Raw genomic sequence first — 22,190 nt, 5'->3', positions numbered from 1 at the left:
TTTCAGAAGATTATTTACTGTAATCAAACTGTTTTCCTTCATTTTGGTGAATGTAGTTGGTTTTTAGTGGTGAAAGGCCAACAACTAACTTTTGAGAGAAACTCTCTTTCTCTGTTATATTACTGTCATGAGAGTAGTTGCTATTGGAAATATAAAGGTAAAAATCCTAAACAACAGAGTGACCTTTATTACAGTAATCGCCTTCGACATCTTGCTGAGTTCCTTTTGCCCTTTTGGGATTTTAAAGATTGCCTTGTGCCGAAAGGTAAAGTCAGAGAGTATGAAGGATGGAGCCAATTACCCACTGCTAATCAAATGATCCATGAAGGTTTGCAGTCAGAAAAGTGGTGAGTTTAGCCACTCATGATCTCAGCCACCCACATTTCCTAATGAGATGCTTTAGCTCGCTAATAAACTTTCCAGTGCCTGCCTAAAGCAGAGGTAAATTGGAAGATGGCAAAGGTATGGTCTATGTATCTTCTTTTTTTTTCAAAATTAAGAAAGTTTAAATAATGAGTCAATACATTATCAATTCTTCCAAAAGGTGTTTTTGTCTTACCCTGATTCACTATGGTAAGCCTATTATAAGCGTTAATATTTTAGACCTGACGAGATGGTTTTGACAGTAAATTGCATTTATACGTCACTCGCCCGTGCCTGTCTCATCATATCCGTAAATAGAGAAAAGTTGCTCCAGCTGGTGTGGGAGTGGCATAATTTGTCACAACGAACGAAAAAGGTTTACATTGAGGAATCACCCGGTTCAAACAAAGGAGAGTCTGGTGGCAAAAAGAGAAACTGAAAAAGCTTGTAATAAAACCAGAATCAACATTGGCTTGGCTTTTCGGTGATGGAGAGAATTGATGGATTTGAAATTATTTAAAAGTGACACAGAGATGGAGTTTTTCATCCTTTCCATCTACACTGGTTATATCTCTTAAAGGTGCCCTCGAATGAAAAATTGAATTTATCTTGGCATAGTTGAATAACAAGAGTTCAGTACATGGAAATGACATACAGTGAGTCTCAAACTCCATTGTTTCCTCCTCCTTATATAAATCTCATTTGTTTAAAAGACCTCCGAAGAACAGGCGAATCTCAACATAACACCGACTGTTACGTAACAGTCGGGGTGTACGCCCCCAATATTTGCATATGCCAGCCCATATTCCCAACATTATGAAAGGCATTAGACAAGGGCAGAACGTCTGGATCTGCACAGGTGAATCATCAGACTAGGTAAGCAAGCAAGAACAATAGCGAAAAATGGCAGATGGAGCAATAATAACTGACATGATCCATGATTTCATGATATTTTTAGTGATATTTGTAAATTGTCTTTCTAAATGTTTCGTTAGCATGTTGCTAATGTACTGTTAAATGTGGTTAAAGTTAACATCGTTTCTTACTGTATTCACGGAGACAAGAGCCGTCACTGTTTTCATTATTAAACACTTGCAGTCTGTATAATGCACAAACACAACTTCATTCTTTATAAATCTCTCCAACAGTGTAGCATTAGCCGTTAGCCACGGAGCACAGCCTCAAATTCATTCAGAATCAATGTAAACAATATAATCCGACGCATGCATGCCGCATGAATGACGAACACTTTGTAAAGATCCATTTGAGGGTTATATTAGCTGTGTAAACTTTGTTTATGCACTGTTCAAGGCAAGCGCGAGCTCTGTGGGCGTGGAGCACGAGAATTAAAGGGCCAGTAGCCCTGAATCGGCTCATTTATAATGATGCCCCAAAATAGGCAGTTAAAAAAATTAATTAAAAAAAATCTATGGGGTATTTTGAGCTGAAACTTTATAGACACATTCAGGGGACACCTTAGACTTATATTACATCTTTTTTTTTTTAAAGTTCTAGGGCACCTTTAAGCTTAGTAGTGGATGTTTTATGAGCTGTACGATAATCTATCTCTCTCTTTTAGTTATGAGAAAGAACCATAATCATCCGTCACGCAGAGCCGAAACACAACCAAAACAATGTTTTTCTGCAAAATGCATGCGGTTTTAACTGCTAGAGGGCCAAAAGTTACATAGTGTACTTTTATTTCAGAAGTGTAGGACTGTTCATAAGTAATTTAAAAAACATAAAAGTATAGAATATTTGCAAACTAATCACATAAAAATATGCTTTTTTTTAATGCGTTTGCTAAGATTGTTAAATGTAAATGTATGTGTGAGTGTGTAGGCATGTGAGACCCTGAGCGTTTATCAGCCTTTCACAGATACAGATATAGCTAGATATCGCTGAAGCAATGCATTTCCAGACATCAGGCTGTGTTCAGTCAGAGAATAGAGAGAGATTAGGTCAACAGCTGAGTGTTTGTGAAGCTTAGCGCTGCCTTGGCCCATCGCTGATGAATCACAAACAGTTTAAAATGACATGAGTGCAAGTAAATGATGACAGATTTTCAGTTTTGGGTGAACTATATTTTCAATAGTTCATAGAAATGCATAAATGCACCAATAAATCAAATCTTCCAGGTGTTGTTGAACAGGTAGTTGTAGGACATTTTGTTCTGGCTATCTGTTCTGCTGGAAACTCTCACATGTAGGTTACAGGCATCAGTTGACCTCAGTTGCCTCGCATGCCACCATTAATTTGTGAAAGTAAGTCTTAATGCATGCAAGACTTCAACCCTTACCCATAAATATTCCATTTTCTGCTCTCATCCAACCTTTCTGATGACCTGACCTTCTGATTTTGCTCGTTACTCTTCCTGTCATTTTATGAAAATCTCCTGCTTGACATATACCAAAGAGCAAAGGTAATACGAAGACTTTTCATATTCTTATTAAAGGCTAGCCAGCAGCCATATCACCCTGTAGCCCAAGACTGGTTGCCCACTGAAGCTAAGCAGGGCTGAGCCTGGTTAGTACCTGGATGGGAGACCTCCTGGGAAATCTAGGTTGCTGCTGGAAGAGGTGTTAGTGAGGCCAGCAGGGGGTGCTCACCCTGTGGTCTGTGTGGGTCCTAATGCCCCAGTATAGTGATGGGGACACTATACTGTCAAAAAGCACCGTCCTTCGGATGAGACGTTAAACCGAGGTCCTGACTCTCTGTGGTCATTAAAAATCCCAGGATGTCCTTCAAAAAGAGTATTTCAAATTTGCCCATTGGCCTCTGTCCATCATGGCCTCCTAATCATCCCCATACACTGATTGGCTTCATCACTTTGTCTCCTCTCCACCAATCAGCTGGTGTGTGGTGGGCGTTCTGGCGCAATATGGCTGCCGTCGCATCATCCAGGTGGATGCTGCACATTGGTGGTGGTTGAGGAGATTCCCCCTTCAATATGTAAAGCGCTTTGAGTGCCCAGAAAACCGCTATATAAATGTAAGGAATTATTATTATTATTATTAGTTTTAAACACATTTGGCTGCTGTTTGTTGTTGAGAATCTATATAGATATATAATACAATAACAGTATTAATAATAGTAATTAATAATATTAATAATTAACCTTAATAAGCAATATAATGTATTAATAATATAAGGTTATTATTATAATTAGGGGTGCTTGTTATTTTTACCTAAAATTTGCTGTTTAGCTTCCTAAATTTCAGATTTTTCCCATTTTCTTATAATGGAAATAAGTTAATTATTAAGCTAGATATACATATTAAACACTGGGGCTTCACATACTTTAATAAATATTTTATAGGTGTTTCTGCAAAACCAGGATAAAAATTATCAGTTACGCCGCCACTTAATGAATATAATAATCCGGCCACATCATTAGGAAGTTTTTGCTTGCTTCAGAAGCATTGGCATATTCTATTAAATTGCTTTTCTTAGCACCGATGTGACTGGTTATGTGCCATGAGGATGTGAGATGCATTTTGAGTCACACTGAGAATGTCTATCTAACCTTTTACCTCTTTGCGTTTGGCTCTCTGTTTGCGATTCATCAGCGATGGGACCAAGGCAGCGCTGAGCTTCACAAACACTCAGCTGTTGACCTAATCTCTCTCTATTCTCTGACTGAACACAGCCTGATGTCTGGAAATGCTCTACTTCAGCGATATCTAGCTATATCTGTATCTGTGAAAGGCTGATAAACGCTCAGGGTCTCACATGCCTACACACTCACACATACATTTACATTTAACAATCTTAGCAAATGCATTCTTACATAAGCAGTTAACAGCAAGTGACAATAACCAGCTAGAAAGCATCTCAAGTGTGATTTGGACTGGTAAACAAAAGGTTGTAGCTTTGAACCAAGAGGGTTTGTGTAGAATCGGTTCTCAGTGGCAGTTATGAACTTAAACCAAGCGTACTACAGCTACTTAATGAGTCTTTAGTGCATGTTTTGAACCAGTTTAACTATTTTAGACACATTCTCCTGGGTCATATAAGACCATCCAAATTTTTATTTATTTTCTGTTTGGACTAGTATTTGGGTCAATGACGTGACGGGTCATTTTTTTGTGTCCAAAGGCCTTAATGATAATGAAAAACAAAGATATGACATCCAAAGTATGTAAGATAGTACAACTAGATCTCTTTTATTGAATCCAAAAGGTTTTAAATAATTTTTGCTACATATAAAGGTATTTTAAAGATTTCAGAAGAAGTCATTCGGTTTAACCGTCCAAAGGCTAATACAGCCATTTCATTTGTGATTAAAATATCATAAAATGTAATAAATGTATATATTTTTTTATTCTGGCATTATTTTACAACATCATATATCAACATAGTGCAAAATGGGATTAAAATTATGTGTAGAAGTCGTCGCTTTTGTTATGAGAAAGAATGTCTGGAAAAATTAATTTCATTGATGTCATTCGGCGTAACCGAATAAGGGACCATTTTGGATCAAGTCATGCAGTCAGTATCATGTGACAGGATGTGACATCATTCAGACACCTGCAAAAGACCACATGGTCGTGAAGCAAAGTGACTAACTCTGTCTTAACTCTTTGACAAATTCATGTTTTCACTCATACACGCGTCCCGAAATATCAGGTCATTTGGTACAACCGCTATAAAACATGGAAAATGTTGTAATATTTGAAAAACTTGTACTAAATATGAAATGTTTGATTGTCCTTTTGTTGCCTAGATATCAGCCTGTTAGCATTGTTTGAAAATATCGTCATTCGGTAAAACCGATATGACTTTTTGGCAACAAATTTTGTCCATCTTGTAAAAAATGACAAAAGCAATGTTAAAGGTGCAATATGTAATGTTTTTGCAGTAAAATATCCAAAAACCACTAGGCCAGTGTTATATATTTTGTTCACTTGAGTACTTACAATATCCCAAATGTTTCCAACAACCCGCGTTACCCTCGGTTTTTATTTTGTAGAAACCATGGAAACACCAAAGATGCTTTAATATATTACATGTTTTAATAGACAAGGGAACAACTGTTTTAATATATTTATAGACAGAAAACGAATTATTGTTATAAAGCTCAACATGTTTAGTCTTATTGTTTAACTCTAATTTTCTTGATTTTTTGCGAGTACCATGCTTTACCATGCCTCAGAGAAAAACACTATTTTGTCAAGTAGCTAACATAGCATAATCAGATGCAGCTTTATTTTTAGTAACAGTAATACAGAATTTTCTCCATCATACAATATGTGTTAAAATGAATTGCATGCCATTTATCAACACAAGCCATCCAGCATTTAATATGATATTCTAAAATCGATCTATCATACTGCAGTGTGTAACAGTGTCTCACAGCAGCCACCGAGTGAACGCACAGAGTAACGTTATGACATCATTTTCAACACACTCAAATGTATCTAATATGATAAACAGTGCTGTGTTACCTCATACTCATGACCGGAATAGCGAAAGCAGCGCCGGCGACTGTGGCATAAAATATCTGCTGCTCATGAGGCGTGTGTTGTGCAATCGCTCCAGCGGCCTCGTTCAGCTCCCACAACACTCGGTCCTGCTCTGCTTCATACTATAGTAATGCTAATAATCACATCCATGAACATGATTTCTTCTCAAATCTCTATTCTTTTGCAATGTCCGTTGAGGTGGAGACCACATGTCCCAAGATTCCGCTCTAATACTTGGCGTCATCAAGCTACGCCTTTGTTTTGAATAGGCCTCTAGCGACCTCTAGCGGCCAAAATTATTACATACTGCACCTTTAACTGATTATAAAAAAACATAATATCACTGTTATCACTTAATAAAACTTCAAAATTAATTATATCTCCATTATGTTTTTTTACTCTTTTAAAAAACGTATTTGTCAATGACCCATTTATTCATCCTTTGTCGTACATTTTCTCTGTGCAGTATCACTGGTGTTCTCTCTAGCTGTGTTTCGGGTGGTAAATGGTGCGGTTAGGCCTGCTGTTGATTGTCATCTCCTGGTCATTAGAGCATGATGTGTCTGCTGAACAAGCTCTTTCTCTCTCTTTTTGTCGGCCATCTGACAGGCGCCGTCACTAAAGCCTGACTCCAACAAGTCGGAACTCGCAGCCAGACCGTCTGCCAGTGAGCGTGTGTGTGTGCGCGATAGAGATGATGATACCAGTGACTTCGACTGATTATGAGAAACATCGTGTGCATGGCTGAATGCGTTTTTAGTAGTTGTAGATGGCGTCGTTCTGAAATTGCTGTCACGATGAACAGTAATAACCACAATATGCCTTTTATTGTGATGGTTACTGACTGCAATAAAGTATAATCAAATGGTCATACCTGATATGGATGCATAACACTGGCTAGACTTGATTTGAAATGTGTTATGTAAAAAGGCAATATATTTCTGTGATTGAATTAGAATTTCCCAGACCATATGTGCATCGTTTGGTGCGAGCTGAAAACTCAAAATCAATTACATATTTTGCTTTTTTCTACACTTAACATTTAATTTAAGCATAAATGTGTTGCAATGTATTGTCTGAACTGGACTGATACGTTTTTGTAAGGTTAGAGAAATGCTATTTCTCTGCATTTTAAAGGGATAGTTCACCCAAAAATGAAAATTTGATGTTTATCTGCTTACCCCCAGTGCATCCAAGATGTAGGTGACTTTGTTTCCTCAGTAGAACACAAATGATGATTTTTAACTCCAACCGTTGCGATCCAAACGATCGGTTTGTGCGATAAACCGAGCAGTATTTATATCATTTTTTAACTGTAATACACCACTATGTCCAACCGCGTGCAGCACTCGTTAGTAAGGTCTGATCGCGCTCTGACAGCGGCAGTGATGTCTCGCTCTCATTGAAGTATATGCGCGGGACATCACTGCCGCTGTCAGAGCGCGATCAGACCAAACGAATCGAGTGATGAATGCAGTTGGACATAGTGGTGTATTACAGGTAAAAATGATATAAATACTGTTCGGTTTCTCGCACAAACCGATCATTTCGTGTCTTAGGACATCAATGTGTCATCACGAGCCGCAGGGTTTAATTTGGACTTGTCTATGCAAGTTTTATTTACTCTTATAGTAGAAGTTCCCATCCACTAGCATTATTTGACTGACAGACGGCAACGGTTGGAGTTAAAAATCATCATTTGTGTTCTACTGAAGAAACAAAGTCACCTACATCTTGGATGTGCTGGGGGTAAGCAGACAAACATCAAATTTTCATTTTTGGGTGAACTATCCCTTTAAGACCTGTCTAGATTTACAGGAGAATCCTGATGCTGTTTGAGACTCATTTCTGAGCTTTAGTCCTTCAAACAGTTCTATCAGTTGCTCATTAAAGTCCCAGCCATTAAACGCACAGTAATGTCAGTCCATGTTGTGAAGAATCTCCCTCCATTAGTCCGACTTTACTAGCTGCTTTTAAAGGCTATTTACTGCTTGTTTCGTGAATAAGCTAGTTTACTCAATAACTCAATAACAAGGTTCTCAGTAACATGCCACTCTAACACAAAGAGCCTGTGGGTAATCCTCTTAAAAACATTCCTTTTAAGCTGTGTACATGGCCTTTGTGTTCACCTGTTAATAATCGACTGTTGGAATGACAGAGCAAATGACTTCTCAGTGAACTGAGGTTATTGTCACGACCAAAAATCTCGAAGTGAGTGGACCTGTATTGTGTTCTCAAATATCATTGTAGTGTACTACTCATGTCTATGAGTCTTTATGAGACAATATTTACCTCATGTTGGATAAATAATGCAGATTGCTGCTGTACTGTTTTGCTGTTCAATTCTTTATGTGAATTGGTGTTGTTGGGCCACTGAGTTACAAGTCATGTGGTCTTAATGCTGTCCTTTAGTATGTGGGCGTCTCAGTGTCAGTGTGTTTCATGTGTTGGACATTAAGGAACCTGATATCTGTAATCACCTATCTTCCAGCTCTGCTGAGGCAAATAAGTAACAAAACAAAAAACTGAATATATTAGCAATGAGCAAACTACATTCCCACTGTGATGTTATTATTGTACAGAAAAAAAGTATTTGGTTACACTTTATTTTGATGGTCCTTTTTACACATTCTGTTGACTATAAGTAACTTTGAACAGTTTGGAAGCTGTAAGATTTTTTTTTGTTTTTAAAAGAAGTTTCATCTGCTCACCAAGGCTGCATTTATTTAATTAAAAATACAATAAAAACAGTAATATTGTGAAATATTATTACAATTTAAAATAACTGTTTTCTATTTGAAAAATTTGTAAAATGTAATTTATTCCTGTGATCAAAGCTGAATTTTCAGCATCATTACTCCAGTCTTCAGTGTCACATGATCCTTCAGAAATCATTCTAATATGCTGATTTGCTGCTTTTGGCTGGTAGTGTACATGTCTACTAACTTTTAATTAGAGTGTTGCAATGTTCCTTGTGATATACACTTGTTTAAAGGTGCCCTAGATTCAAAATTTGAATTTACCTCGGCATAGTTGAATAACAAGAGTTCAGTACATGGAAAAGACATACATTGAGTTTCAGACTCCATTGCTTTCTCTTTCTTATGTAAATCTCATTTGTTTAAAAGACTTCCGGAAAACACGCAGATCTCAACATAACACCGACTGTTACGTAACAGTCGGGGTGTACGCCCCAATATTTGCATATGCCAGCCCATGTTCCCAACATTATGAAAGGCATTAGACAAGGGCAGCCAGTAACGTCTGGATCTGCACAGGTGAATCAACAGACTAGGTAAGCAAGAACAACAGCGAAAATGACAGATGGAGCAATAATAACTGACATGATCCATGATAGCATGATATTTTTACTGATATTTGTAAATTGTCTATCTAAATGTTTCATTAGCATGTTGCTAATGTACTGTTAAATGAGGTTAAAGTTACCATCGTTTCTTACTGAATTCACGGAGACAAGAGCCGTCGCTATTTTCATTTTTAAACACTTGCAGTCTGTATAATGCATAAACACAACTTCATTCTTTATAAATCTCTCCAACAGTGTAGCATTAGCCGTTAGCCACAGAGCATAGCCTCAAACTCATAGAGAATCAAATATAAACATCAAAATAAATACTTTACTCACATAATTCGAAGCATGCATACAGCATGCATGACGAACATCTTGTAAAGATCCATTTGAGCGTTATATTAGCTGTGTGAACTTTGTAAATGTGCTGTAATATAATCGAGAGCTCGTGTGGCAGGGAGCACGTGAATTAAAGGGGCGGCGCGCTGAAAAAATCAGTGCATAGTTAATGATGCCCCAAAATAGGCAGTTAAAAAAATTAATTTAAAAAAATCTATGGGGTATTTTGAGCTGAAACTTCACAGACACATTCAGGGGACACCTTAGACTTATATTACATCTTGTGAAAAAGCATTCTTGGGCACCTTTAAGTGTTGTATTTTAAAGACAGTTTTTCATCGCAGTTGATGCCTTTCACTTTTTCACTAGTTATATGGCACTATTTTTTGGTAATACTGGTTTGGAATAATATTTATTATGCAAAGTTGAATTTAAAATATAATTTTCAAATATTGGGAAGCAAAAAAAAAAGCTGTTAATTGACTACATATAAATATTTAAAATATATTTACTAGCAATATATATAAATGTATTCAAATATACAATAAAAAATAAATTTTACATTTTATGTTTTATATAGTTTAGTACAATGACAAGTCAAAGCTAATAATTTAATTTTGTCTTATTAATATTATGCTTTCTGTCAGACACAGTACAGTATATGGGTCTGACCTCGAAATTAAAAAGTTTAAAAACACTTGATGTATATCAACAGAAATATAACTGCACTGTATGTGAGCTGATTTTTTATTTGTGTTCAACAAAATGCCCTTTTCTTTGTTTTTAGTAGTATATTCCAACAGCTTTGATTAGATGGACTGGTGCCATTTACTGTATTTGGCCTCGCCGCTGCAATGTTGAGCTCTGATTGGACAGGAGGGGAAAGTGAGCAGACCATTGTCTCCTTTCTTAAGTGTTGGATCTGTCTTTTTATTTCGATTCCAGACTTTGTGTGAGACTCTCTGATGTGTGGCAGCCTAAGCACGTCACCTGTTCCAGTGCAGCCAGATGTTGGATGGTTAAATGCCTCTCACGCACCACAGGGCATCGTCACAAGACTGAATTTATGCAAGATCTCCATCCTTCATCATTTTTGATAAAAGATAGCATACATTTTTGACAGCACCTGTCATGTAGATGTTAAGCCTTTCAAACTCAAGCTTGTTTTCAGATTTGCACTGGTAATCCTTTTCAGACCGTAAATACCCACAGGAATGTTTGCATGGATTTGATTATTTCTGCATTTTTAAGGCTAGCTTCTTTCAGCTTTGAGACCAAACATTTACCATTTTGACTTGGTGATCAGACCAGCTCAATGGCTTTCGATTCTCTTGGCCGTCTGCGAAACCACAGAGCATCCAAACAGGCAAGTTTACGGCCTATTGAAATGTCACCAGTGATAATAAAAGGTCAAGACTCTTGCCTGCATTTAGAGTTTCTGAAGCCAGGGCACAAGGGCCTCCTTTAGGCAATGATGAGAATGCCACAAGCCCTACGGGTCTAGTGCACTTTAAAACCAGAACCCATTGGACATCAGCCTCCCTCCATTCCTCAAACTTACCTCCATTGCTAAGGTGACCTCATAGGTAATTGGCTGCACTCTGTGGGAGGCTGGTACTCTGTGACTGATTGGACTGATTTCATGGGCTACTGAACATTGACATTTACGAGATATCCCCCCACCCCACTGCCCTTTCCTGTGCTGTTGCCCTTTGTTTCAGAGTCCTGCTCCTAGAAGTGTGGAATTCAGCGATAATGCGGATTGTTATTAGGGTGGGACGGTATGACCGTATGTATGCCATGCACCCACTGGTGCTTTTGTCACTAATCAATTGTGAAATCAATCTCAAAATTTACTTTATACATAAACTACCTGCCAAAAGTTTTTGAAAGAAGTCTCTTGTGCTCACCAAGACCAAGATTTATTTTGATCACAAATACAGTAAAAACATTTCTTAAAAGAACCAATTTTATTAGTGTGAAGAACATTTTAATAATCTAAAGAACCTTTTTCCACTATAATGGAAATGGAAAGGAAAGATTGATGGATGTTGAAAGTTCTTCATGGAACCATGGATGCCTATAAAGAACCTTTATTTTTGAGTGTTAAAGGATTAGTTCACTTCAGAATTCAAATTTCCTGATAAGTTGCTCATCCCCATGTCATCCAAGATGTTTATGTCTTTCTTTCTTCAGTCAAAAAGATATTAAGGATTTTGAGGAAAACATTCCAGGATTTTTCTCCATATAGTGGACTTCAACTGCTACCAGTGGATTGAAGGTCCAAATTGTAGTTTAAATGCAGCTTCAAAGTAGTCTGGGTAAACCCAGCCTGATCTGCCGGCGATTTGATTTCGCTCGGCAACTCAGTCTGGAAACCTGTGCATTCATTTCTGCTGCGCTGTTACACTTTTGCGGGAACCAATCACAGACTGGCTTATCCACCTTGCTCGCTATTGGCGGGTATAACACGATGACGATAGAGAAGCGACGGCAAGCATCTTTCAAATTCTATCTGATCTACCCATCACTTCAATATAACAATGCACAATCACAGTGACGCCGATTGTGTTAAACATTTACCTTATCTGACAGAAATGTAGCAGAGCGTTGATCCGACAGTCTCTTCATAGGAAGATTACAAACGGCGATGATGCTGAACAGTATCAGAGTCGCCTTTTAAACTTTCGACGATGCTGAATGACTTCTTTAGTTAGCAAACAAATTGCTCGAGTGGGTGTAAATACCGATCACTTTCATGTTTTTTGCACAACCTGCAAAAATCGCTCGATGCCATTGCTGGTTCTGCAAACCGCGGATCAATGCTACAAACAAATACAAACTAAACCTGCGTCTCAATCAGCTCCCTAGTTCCCTAGGTCGTGAATCAGCATATCATGAAAGTGAATGTGGCTGATTCCCTGATCAGTGCCCTGACTACTGAACTAGGGAGCTGATTGAGACACACGGTAAACCTGTCAGGAGTTTTCGCATCGCTCTGCAAAGTACGTCACCCGGATCGTTGATATGATTGGTTGAAGGACTATCCAATTGCGTGACTAATGCTCGTTGATCACGCCTCTTGTGCAGTAGGAAATACATAGCAAACTCCTCAGACCAATGTTCAATTTTAAATTGAGCTTGGTCTGGTGATAGCCAGACTAGCTTCAAAGCGTTCTACACGATCCCAGACGTAAGAGTCTTATTTAGTGATATGATTGGTCATTTTATATATTAAAAAAATTACATACTTTTTAACCACAAATGCTCGTCTTGCACTGCTCTGCAAAAGTCAAACGCCCTTTATAAAAAAAGATAAAACAACGATATCGGACGATGTTGAAGTTGGAGGAGAAAATGAGTTTTTCGCCCTTCCGCAGTACTTTCACCTACGTCACACCTGACCTTTCCAACGTGATTACATAATGTGTGGTGTATCACAGCATTTGTGGTTAAAAAGTATATAAATTTTTATTTTTTTAGCCAGTGAAGTCCACTATATGGAGAAAAATCCTGGAATGTTTTCCTCAAAAACCATAATTTCTTTTCGACTGAAGAAAGAAAAACATCTTGGATGACATGGGGGTGAGTGAATTATCAGGAAATTTTAATTCTGAAGTGAACTAATCCTTTAATTTAACACATTTTACATTTTTGCATTTGCCAGATGCTTTTATCCTAAGAAATCATTCAAGTCAAGTCAAGTCACGTCACCTTTATTTATATAGCGCTTTTTACAATGTAGATTGTGTCAAAGCAGCTTTACATTGATAACTGGTACATTATTTTAGCTGCACAGCAGCTCTTAAAGAATAGTGTCGATGCAGGCAGATCAAAGCACTGTTGAATATCAAATGTCAAGTCAAATGTCAAGTGTCCCCAACTAAGCAAGCCAAAGGCGACAACGGCAAGGAACACAAACTCCAACAGGTGACATCTGGTGACAAACAAGTGGCAAATAGGTGTTAAAATGGAGAAAACCCCAGGCTTAGTCGGAGGGCCAGCTCTCCTCTGGCGAACACAACAAAGTTAATGGATTCCATGGGAATTGAACACATGATGTCAGCATTGCTAGTGCCTTGCTCTGCTGTTTGAGCAACAGGAATGCAGAGGTTTAAATATATTTCAATCTTTCAAATGGAAAAAGGGATAAAATACTGCTAAGGAAAATGATTTTTATAAAATTACACTTTGTTGTTATATTAGATTGGTCATACTGCCCACCCCTATTTGTAATCCACTCACATTCTGCTGTTACTGTAGATGATTTGTTTGATAATTTGGCCAGTGTTGAGGTATAGGGAAGATATGCAGGAACAGTGATTGTTATTCACTCCTATTGTGCCTATTAAAATTGGTCCTTCCTGATAAAGATCTAATGTGCCTGAACCTGAAGTGCCAATTAGAGCTATGATATTGCTGTATTGCTATGCTTTTTAGTCGAGTGGGAGAAATGATATTTATGTGAGAATGGATAGTGTCCTTTTGAGTTCAACTGGTCCATTTGCTGCTCTTTTAATGATCAGGATGTGGCACAGATGGAGACATTTCCAGACAGGTGGGAGACTGCATGGAGCTAATTCCTCCAAACGGGCTGGGAAGAACAGGGTTTGATAATAGATCTAAGGTAACAGGGGCCCAGGGCATCGGCTGCAATGGTAGGCCAGAAAAAGTGTGTCTTGATTTAGATTCAGGCAAGTTTGGGCACCCCGTCTAGACTTAAGCAAAAATGCAACTTGTGAGGATTTCTGACAACAGCTTGTGATAGAATTTCTGGCGGTTAACTGTGAATTAAGCAGCAGTATTTTGGATGCCCTTGAGGGGTCATGCTGCACATACAGGTAGGCTGGTGAGCTGTCGCTTTGAATAAAAAATAGCTAGTCTTACAGACTTTTAACTTAAAAATATTTTGTCAGGAAAAGACCGTTTGACTGACATCTAAACATATTTGGTTTTGTTTCTACTTGTGGTTTAAGGTCGAGTGCAATAATGATAATCTCAGCCTCTGCAATCTGAAAAAAAAAAGGTTGATTAAACTTTTTTTTTTCTGAAGTTGTGCGTCATAATGCTGCAAAACTGTGTGAGTGCTTTGATGTGTTCACTGAATGTGCGCTGGTCATCTTGGATGACTTCTAGGACTTTTTTTCACCTCTGGGTAACAACTGTGTTTTTTCATCCGAGATGGAGAGATACTGAGTTGGAAACTATCTTCAGCAGCTCAGTCTTGACAGGTTGAGCTTGAGGTGTTGATTATTCATTCAGGTTGAGATGTCCGAAGGATATGAGATCACAGGGGTGAACACAGTTAGAGGCATTAAAAGCAGCTCTGATTTTTGTCGACATGGCAGTGAAAAAGAAAAGCCTTGCATTTGGATAAGAGAATCAAGTGATCCGGTAAAAATGGACATCATAGTGTCATCATAGTGCAGGATGCAGGAATTGAACATATGCATGTGTTTTCTTTGAATATACTCAGACTCTTCACTGTTTTTCCTGCTCAACACTAACAGGCAGGCTAACATTTCAACCCACACATAATTTTTTTCTCACATTTTTTAAAATACCACTCACTGCTGCAAATCTGTTGTTTTACCACATATTTCTTTGCACCCTCAGAGCCGCGAGCCACTCAAGCTGAGCGAGCTGAAAGCAGAAGTGTCTCCGCGTATATCTGTGGAAGACCTCATTGACCTGTGTGAGCTGAGTGGACCGGCTTGCTTTAAAACTCCTGCCAAGAGGGCCAGGACTGGGAAACCCAAGATTCTGGCAGTGGACATCCGGAGCCTTGAAGAGTATCCTTTTAGTCTTAATATTAAATGCAATTCTGACTCTGAAAAAAAGAAGCCTTTTTTAAATTGTTTTCCTGTATACCCTACTGCTAAAAACATTGGGAAGTTTTTTTTAAAAAATGAAAAAAGTATCTTATGCTCTCCAAAGCTGTTTATTAATACAGTAATATAATGAAATATTATTACAATTTAAAATAACTGGTTTCTATTTGAGTATATTTTAAAATGTAATTTCTTCCTGTGATGTCTAAGCTGAATTTTCAGCATCATTACTCAGTCTTCAGTGTCACATGATCCTTCAGAAATCATTCTAATATGATGATTTGATGCTCAAGAAAGATTTCTGATTATTATCAATGTTGAAAACAGTGCTGCTTAATATTTTTGTAGAAAGCATAATACATTTTTTTTTTCAGGATTCTTCAAAAGAACAGCATTTATTTCAATAAATTTTACCCCAAACGTTTGATCGGTAGTATCAGTGTATAAATGTATCTAGATTTTTAAGATATCAATAGTATTTTAGATTTAGATAGTATTTTTGTCAAATTTCCCTGTTAAGAGCAGGATTTTTTGCTGTCTATGTGTTGTCCCTGAGAGCCCAAACTAAACATCAGAACACTGATGTAAGAGACATGGAAAAATGTGGAAAAATTGTCAGGCCAACTCCAAGACATGAAAACATCTAGTTGTAATGTACTTGCTGAGTTTCCATAGTTGTGTTTCTTTCTTTGAAAGCAATCATTTAGGAGTTTTATTCTATTAAATTGTATGTAAATAATGTAAAAATCAGATCAATTGAAAGCAAAAAGTCAGACCCTGAGACAGATTGTTGTCTGTTGTTAGTAGTGACGGCATAGTGGAATGTGTGGGAGAGCATTACTGCGGTTAATTTGTTTTAAGAGGTTTGTCACTGTTTCCATTAGTGCAGCTGTAAGTAGATACACGATAGTGTACACAAGCAGGATAAGAGCAATCATAATGCATGTATACAGGGCTTTCAGGGAAAATTGAATGTCAAAGCTGCAGCACTTGTATATGGATATAGATATTCAGTGTTCTCTCATTTTGTATTCTGCACCATTTATGGCCATATCAATATTTGATATAAATGTTAGACAAAGACCTTTCTGTTCTAATGCCTGTTTAAGATCTGCATGAACATGAACATTTTCTCATCCTCTTGAGAAATGGAGAAAGGTCTTGTTAAATGTTTCTGAAAAGTTCCACTGCTAATCATTTTTATTGAAAGATGTAGCACAAATATCACTGGTTGTAACTTTATCTATGGAGGAAGGCAGCTAAAAAGAGTTATTATTCAATTACACTATGCACTTGTTCTCTTTTCCCGTCTCATCTTTCACTGCGCTCACCTGCTGCGCTTCTCTTTGAGACGCTGTTCTTGCGTGCGCTTGTCTTGGTCGTATTTAATCAATGTCCCAAGGGACTTTATTCTGCTCATTTTTTTTTATCTTGTCCTGCACACTTTGTTCTCCGTCTCTTTTCTTTTGTAGTTCTGCAGTGGGTTTTGGATGGAGTTGGACTGTTTCCACAAAGCCCACAGATCTGTGTAGGGTTTGTTCTGTAAATCCTGTGAACTTCACCTGACACAATTACAAACGACCAGCTCAAGAGCTTACAAGAGATTGTGTTCTGCTTAGATGTCTTACCGCAACACATGTATACCAAAGTACCTCTAGGTATTCACTGAATACACCGTAATGCCCACATTAGAGCTGAACTTCCTAATGATCTTCACATTTTTATTCTGACACTGTTCAGTCACTCTGAAAGCCACCAAACTTCTTGATCTAAATCAAAGCTTCTTCCACACTGCAAAACAAAAAAGGTTACACTTTATTTCAATAGTCCACTTTAGACATTCTACTAACTATAAGTAACTTTGCAACTAAATGTCAACTAGCAGTCATTGGAGTATTAGTAGACTTAATATCTGCTAACACTTTATTTTGATGTTCCCAAACAGACATTCTACTGACTAGAAGTAACTTTGAAACTACAGGGAGTGCAGAATTATTAGGCAAGTTGATTTTCTGATCATATTTTTTTCCCAAGCACATTTTACCAATTCCAATCCACATCAATCTTAATAACTACTATTAATATTGTTTTTAATCATTTATAAGTGATATATAATTGTTCATGAAGGCTGGAAATGAAAAATGCCTTATATTCAGGTGTGCAGAATTATTAGGCAAGTTTTCTTTTACAGGCAAAATGAGCCAAAAAAGAGATTTAACTCAGACTGAAAAGTCAAAAATTATTAAATACTCATGAGAAGGACGCAATACTAATGCAATACTAGAAATTGCAAAGTTAAAGCATGACCAAGGGACAGCAAAATGCTCATTGGGTCAGCGGGGTCAGACAAAAACAGGTGGAAAAGAAAAGACACGTTAACTGCAAAATAATTAAGAATTATGTGTGAAACCATCAGGAACCCTTTAGTCTCCAGCGCCACCATTTTCCAGAGCTGCAACCTACCTGGAGTCTCCAGAAGTGCAAGGTGTTAGGATCTCAGAGACTTAGGTTAGCTAAAGAATCCTAAAAAATGACCTGCACTTGATAAGAATCACAAGCTGAAGTGTTATAAAATACATGAAGACTGGGTTTTAATAGGGCTTATAGACAGACAGCTTGAGAATGACTCCTGAAGGACCAGCACCACATCCTCTTGTACCACTGTTTGAAGAATTTATCCAGAATCTGGCAGTAAGGTGTTTGAGTTCACTTTTAGTCCATCTCTTATCCTGAAATGTCTGTCTTGCAGAGATGGACTAAAAATGATCTTCCAAAACTTACTGCCAGATTCTGGAAGATAAATTCTTCAAACAGTGGTACAAGAGGATGTGGTGCTGGTCCTTCAGGAGTCACTCTCAAGCTGTCGGTTTATAAGGCCTATAAAAACCCAGTCTTCATGTATTTTATAACACTTCAGCTTGTGATTCTTATCAAGTGCGGGTCATTTTTTAGGATTCTTTAGCTAACCTAAGTCTCTGAGATCCTGAGACCTTGCACTTCTGGAGACTCCAGGTAGGTTGCAGATCTGGAAAATGGTGGCGCTGGAGACTAAAGGGTTCCTGATGGTTTCACACATAATTCTTAATTATTTTGCAGTTAACATGTGTCTTTTCTTTTCCACCTGTTTTTGTCTGACCCCGCTGACCCAATGAGCATTTTGCTGTCCCTTGGTCATGCTTTAACTTTGCAATTTCTAGTATTGCATTAGTATTGCGTCCTTCTCATGAGTATTTAATAATTTTTGACTTTTCAGTCTGAGTTAAATCTCTTTTTTGGCTCATTTTGCCTGTAAAAGAAAACTTGCCTAATAATTCTGCACACCTGAACATAAGGCATTTTTCATTTCCAGCCTTCATGAACAATTATATATCACTTATAAATGATTAAAAACAATATTAATAGTAGTTATTAAGATTGATGTGGATTGGAATTGGTAAAATGTGCTTGGGAAAAAAATATGATCAGAAAATCAACTTGCCTAATAATTCTGCACTCCCTGTACATGTCAACTTTTTCTACTAACCTGAACCCTAAACTAACAGTCTACTAATACTCTAATGAGAGTTAGTTGACATGTAGTTGCAAAGTTACTAATAGTTAGTAGAATGTGGACCATTGAAATAAAGTGTAACCAAAAAATCCTGATAAAATTAATGATAAAAATAATTTGTTTTCTGAAAGTATATAGTATCTTGAATTAAGTTCATTTTTCTTAACCCAGCCGAATCAATCGAAGATTGTTTGTGAGGTTTTGAAAAAACTTTAAAAAAAATGTATGACTACAACAAGTTAAATGTCAAAAAAAAAAAAAAAAAAAAAAAAATGGAAATAGGGTAAGAAAAATAAACGTAATTCAAGATAAATTCTTATTATCTTTCATAATTTTGATTCTCAAGTACATTTATCTTGATTTAGGGATGCTTAAATGTTTTCTTATAACAAGACAAAAATACTAATGGAAAAAAAAGTATTTTAGTCTGAAACCATTTTCATGGTTTTTCATGGTTTCCAGAAAAATATTAAGCAGCATAGCTGTTTTCAACATTAGCTGCTTTTCCACCGTTCTCTTTGCTTATCCGTTCCATTCCGTGCTGATCCGGCCCAGCCTGTACGGATATGGTTTCATTTTCCACTGAGGCTGATAATAACGTTGCTTTTTGGAATGTAATACAAATGTGTCAGTCGTTGTCTTGTTAAAGGGTTAGTTCACCCAAAAATGAAAATAATGTCATTTATTACTCACCCTCATTTTGTTCTACACCAGTAAGACCTTCGTTCATCTTCAGAACACAAATTAAGATATTTTTGATGAAATCCGATGGCTCAGTGAGGCTTGCATTGCCAGAAATGGTACTTCCTCTCTCAAGATCCATTAAGGTACTAAAAACATATTTAAATCAGTTCATGTGAGTAAAGTGGTTCTACCTTAATATTATAAAGTGACAAGAATATTTTTTGTGCGCCAAAAAAACAACAAAACGACTTTTTAATATCTAGTGATGGCCGATTTCAAAACACTGCTTTGGAGTGTTATGAATATTTTATGTTGAATTTGTGATTCTGATCGCATATCAAACCGCCAAACTGCTGAAATCATGTGACTTTGGCGCTTCGAACCACCAGGTACTGTTAGCTTTGGCACTGTGTGCATGTGCCAAGTCCTGTTGGAAAATGAAATCTGCATCTCCATAAAGTTGGTCAGCAGCAGGAAGCATGAAGTGCTCTAAAAATTCCTGGTATACGGCTGTGTTGACCTTCGACCTCAGAAAACACAGTGGACCAACACCAGCAGATGACATTGCACCCAAACCATCACTGACTGTGGAAACTTTACACTGGACCTCAAGCAACGTGGATTGTGTGCCTCTCCTCTCTTCCTCCAGACTCTGGGACCCTGATTTCCAAAGGAAATGCAAAATTTACTTTAATCAGAGAACATAACTTTGGACCACTCAGCAGCAGTCCAGTCCTTTTTGTCTTTAGTCCAGGTGAGACACTTCTGACACTGTGTGTTGTTCAAGAGTGGATTGACACAAGGAATGCGACAGCTGAAACCCATGTCTTGCATACGTCTGTGCGTAGTGGTTCTTGAAGCACTGACTCCAGCTGCAGTCCACTCTTTGTGAATCTCCCCCACATTTTTGAATGGGTTTTGTCTCACAATCCTCTCCAGGGTGCGGTTATCCCTATTGCTTGTACACTTTTTTTCTACCACATCTTTTCCTTCCCTTTGCCTCTCTATTAATGTGCTTGGACACAGAGCTCTGTGAACAGCCAGCCTCTTTTGCAATGACCTTTTGTGTCTTGCCCTCCTTGTGCAAGGTGTCAGTGGTCGTCTTTTGAACAACTGTCAAGTCAGCAGTCTTCCCCATGATTGTGTAGCCTACAGAACTAGACTGAGAGACCATTTAAAGGTCTTTGCAGGTGTTTTGAGTTGATTAGCTGATTAGAGTGTGGCACCAGGTGTCTTCAATATTGAACCTTTTCACAATATTCTAATTTTCTGAGATACTGAATTTGGGATTTTCCTTAGTTGTCAGTTATAATCATCAAAATTAAAAGAAATAAACATGTGAAATATATCAGTCTGTGTGTAATAAATGAATATAATATACAAGTTTCACTTTTTGAATGGAATTAGTGAAATAATTCAACTTTTTGATGATATTCTAATTATATGACCAGCACCTGTATATTGTTTAAAAGTCGTTATTTTGGGGGGGGTTTTGGCGCACAAAAATATTCTCGTCACTTTACAATATTAAGGTAGAACCACTGAACTCACATGAACTGATTTATGTTTTTAGTACATTTATGGAACTTAAGAGAGGAAGTAGTGAACTTCGCTTAAATAGCACGCTTGGTCAGCTACAGAGAAACTGGTAGCCAGGCAACAGACAAGTGACCAATTCTGAGTGGCGATGTCACTTCACTTCACTTTAGCCAACCGTGTTGAGAATTCTGGGCTGAGAACGGTTTGTAGTCATGCCGAACCAAGCTCAAGTGGAAATATAACTGGACCCATTCCTTACTGTTCTTAGAACCGTTCAGCCTGATGGTGAAAAAGTTGCTATTGATAATAATAAGAAATGTTTCTTGAGCAGCAAATCAGCATGTTGGAGTGATTTCTGAAGGATCATGTGACACTGAAGACTGGAGTAATGATAAACACAGTTATTTTATGTTATAATAGTACTGTTTGTACTGTATTTTTGATCAAATAAATGCAGCCGTATGACCCCTGACCGTACATGTGCAGCTTCAGCCGCGGTCACATCCCAGGCAGCATTAACATTCCGTACACCTCCACGGTTGGGCAGGAGGGAGAACTTCTCCAGTGTCCTGCCACCAGCACCCTGGCCGGATACAGATTCCGTGTCATTGTGATCCTCAGCAACATCATGAAGAACGCTACCACGGTAAGATTATTTCATTCAATGTTTTTAGGAAACACATGCACTGTTAAATGCATTCACTGTAATCAACTTTACATTAGACTTCTGCGATATGCATAACAATGAAAAAGTTCACTTCCTTTTCTCCTGTAGTTTGCGGCTCACCTGGTGAAAGTAAATTTCCCTCGAGTTTGTGTCTTGGATGGTGGCATGAACAAGATGAAGTCCACTGGCCTGTTAACGGTCCCATCTCCGCAGATATAACAGGATGTGCTTTGATAAAGGGAAACTGTTGAAATGTCTTTTACATGGTGCAAGAAGTGATACATTTCTCAGCTAAAACATTTTTCTTCTAAACTATGTCAAGAGTTCCTTCAAGGCATTATGCATGTCAGCACTGAAAAGTTTGAACTTGAAAATGCACACAGCTGTTTGAACTTCTGGGACCAAACAAATCAACAAAAATAAAGTTGTTTTTTTTACTACA

General features: G+C 37.7%; 1 protein-coding gene and 1 pseudogene across 3 annotated transcripts in view; both read left to right on the top strand.

Moving 5' to 3' along the window:
• The window catches only part of tbck (TBC1 domain containing kinase), a 68,890-nt gene extending 46,700 nt beyond the window's left edge, over positions 1–22,190 (top strand). For all 3 annotated transcript variants that reach the window (XM_048196305.1, XM_048196303.1, XM_048196304.1), the window contains 3 exons: positions 15,094–15,269; positions 21,568–21,727; positions 21,857–22,190. In XM_048196305.1, coding sequence (XP_048052262.1) covers positions 15,094–15,269; positions 21,568–21,727; positions 21,857–21,967 — 447 coding nt within the window. In that variant the 3' untranslated portion in view covers positions 21,968–22,190. The remainder of the gene's footprint in view (positions 1–15,093; positions 15,270–21,567; positions 21,728–21,856) is intronic.
• LOC125273188 lies at positions 2,823–2,939 on the top strand (annotated as a pseudogene).

Source organism: Megalobrama amblycephala, linkage group LG7 (assembly GCF_018812025.1).
Source record: "Megalobrama amblycephala isolate DHTTF-2021 linkage group LG7, ASM1881202v1, whole genome shotgun sequence".
NCBI lineage: Eukaryota > Metazoa > Chordata > Actinopteri > Cypriniformes > Xenocyprididae > Megalobrama > Megalobrama amblycephala.
This window is presented reverse-complemented; position numbering and strand designations above follow the sequence as displayed.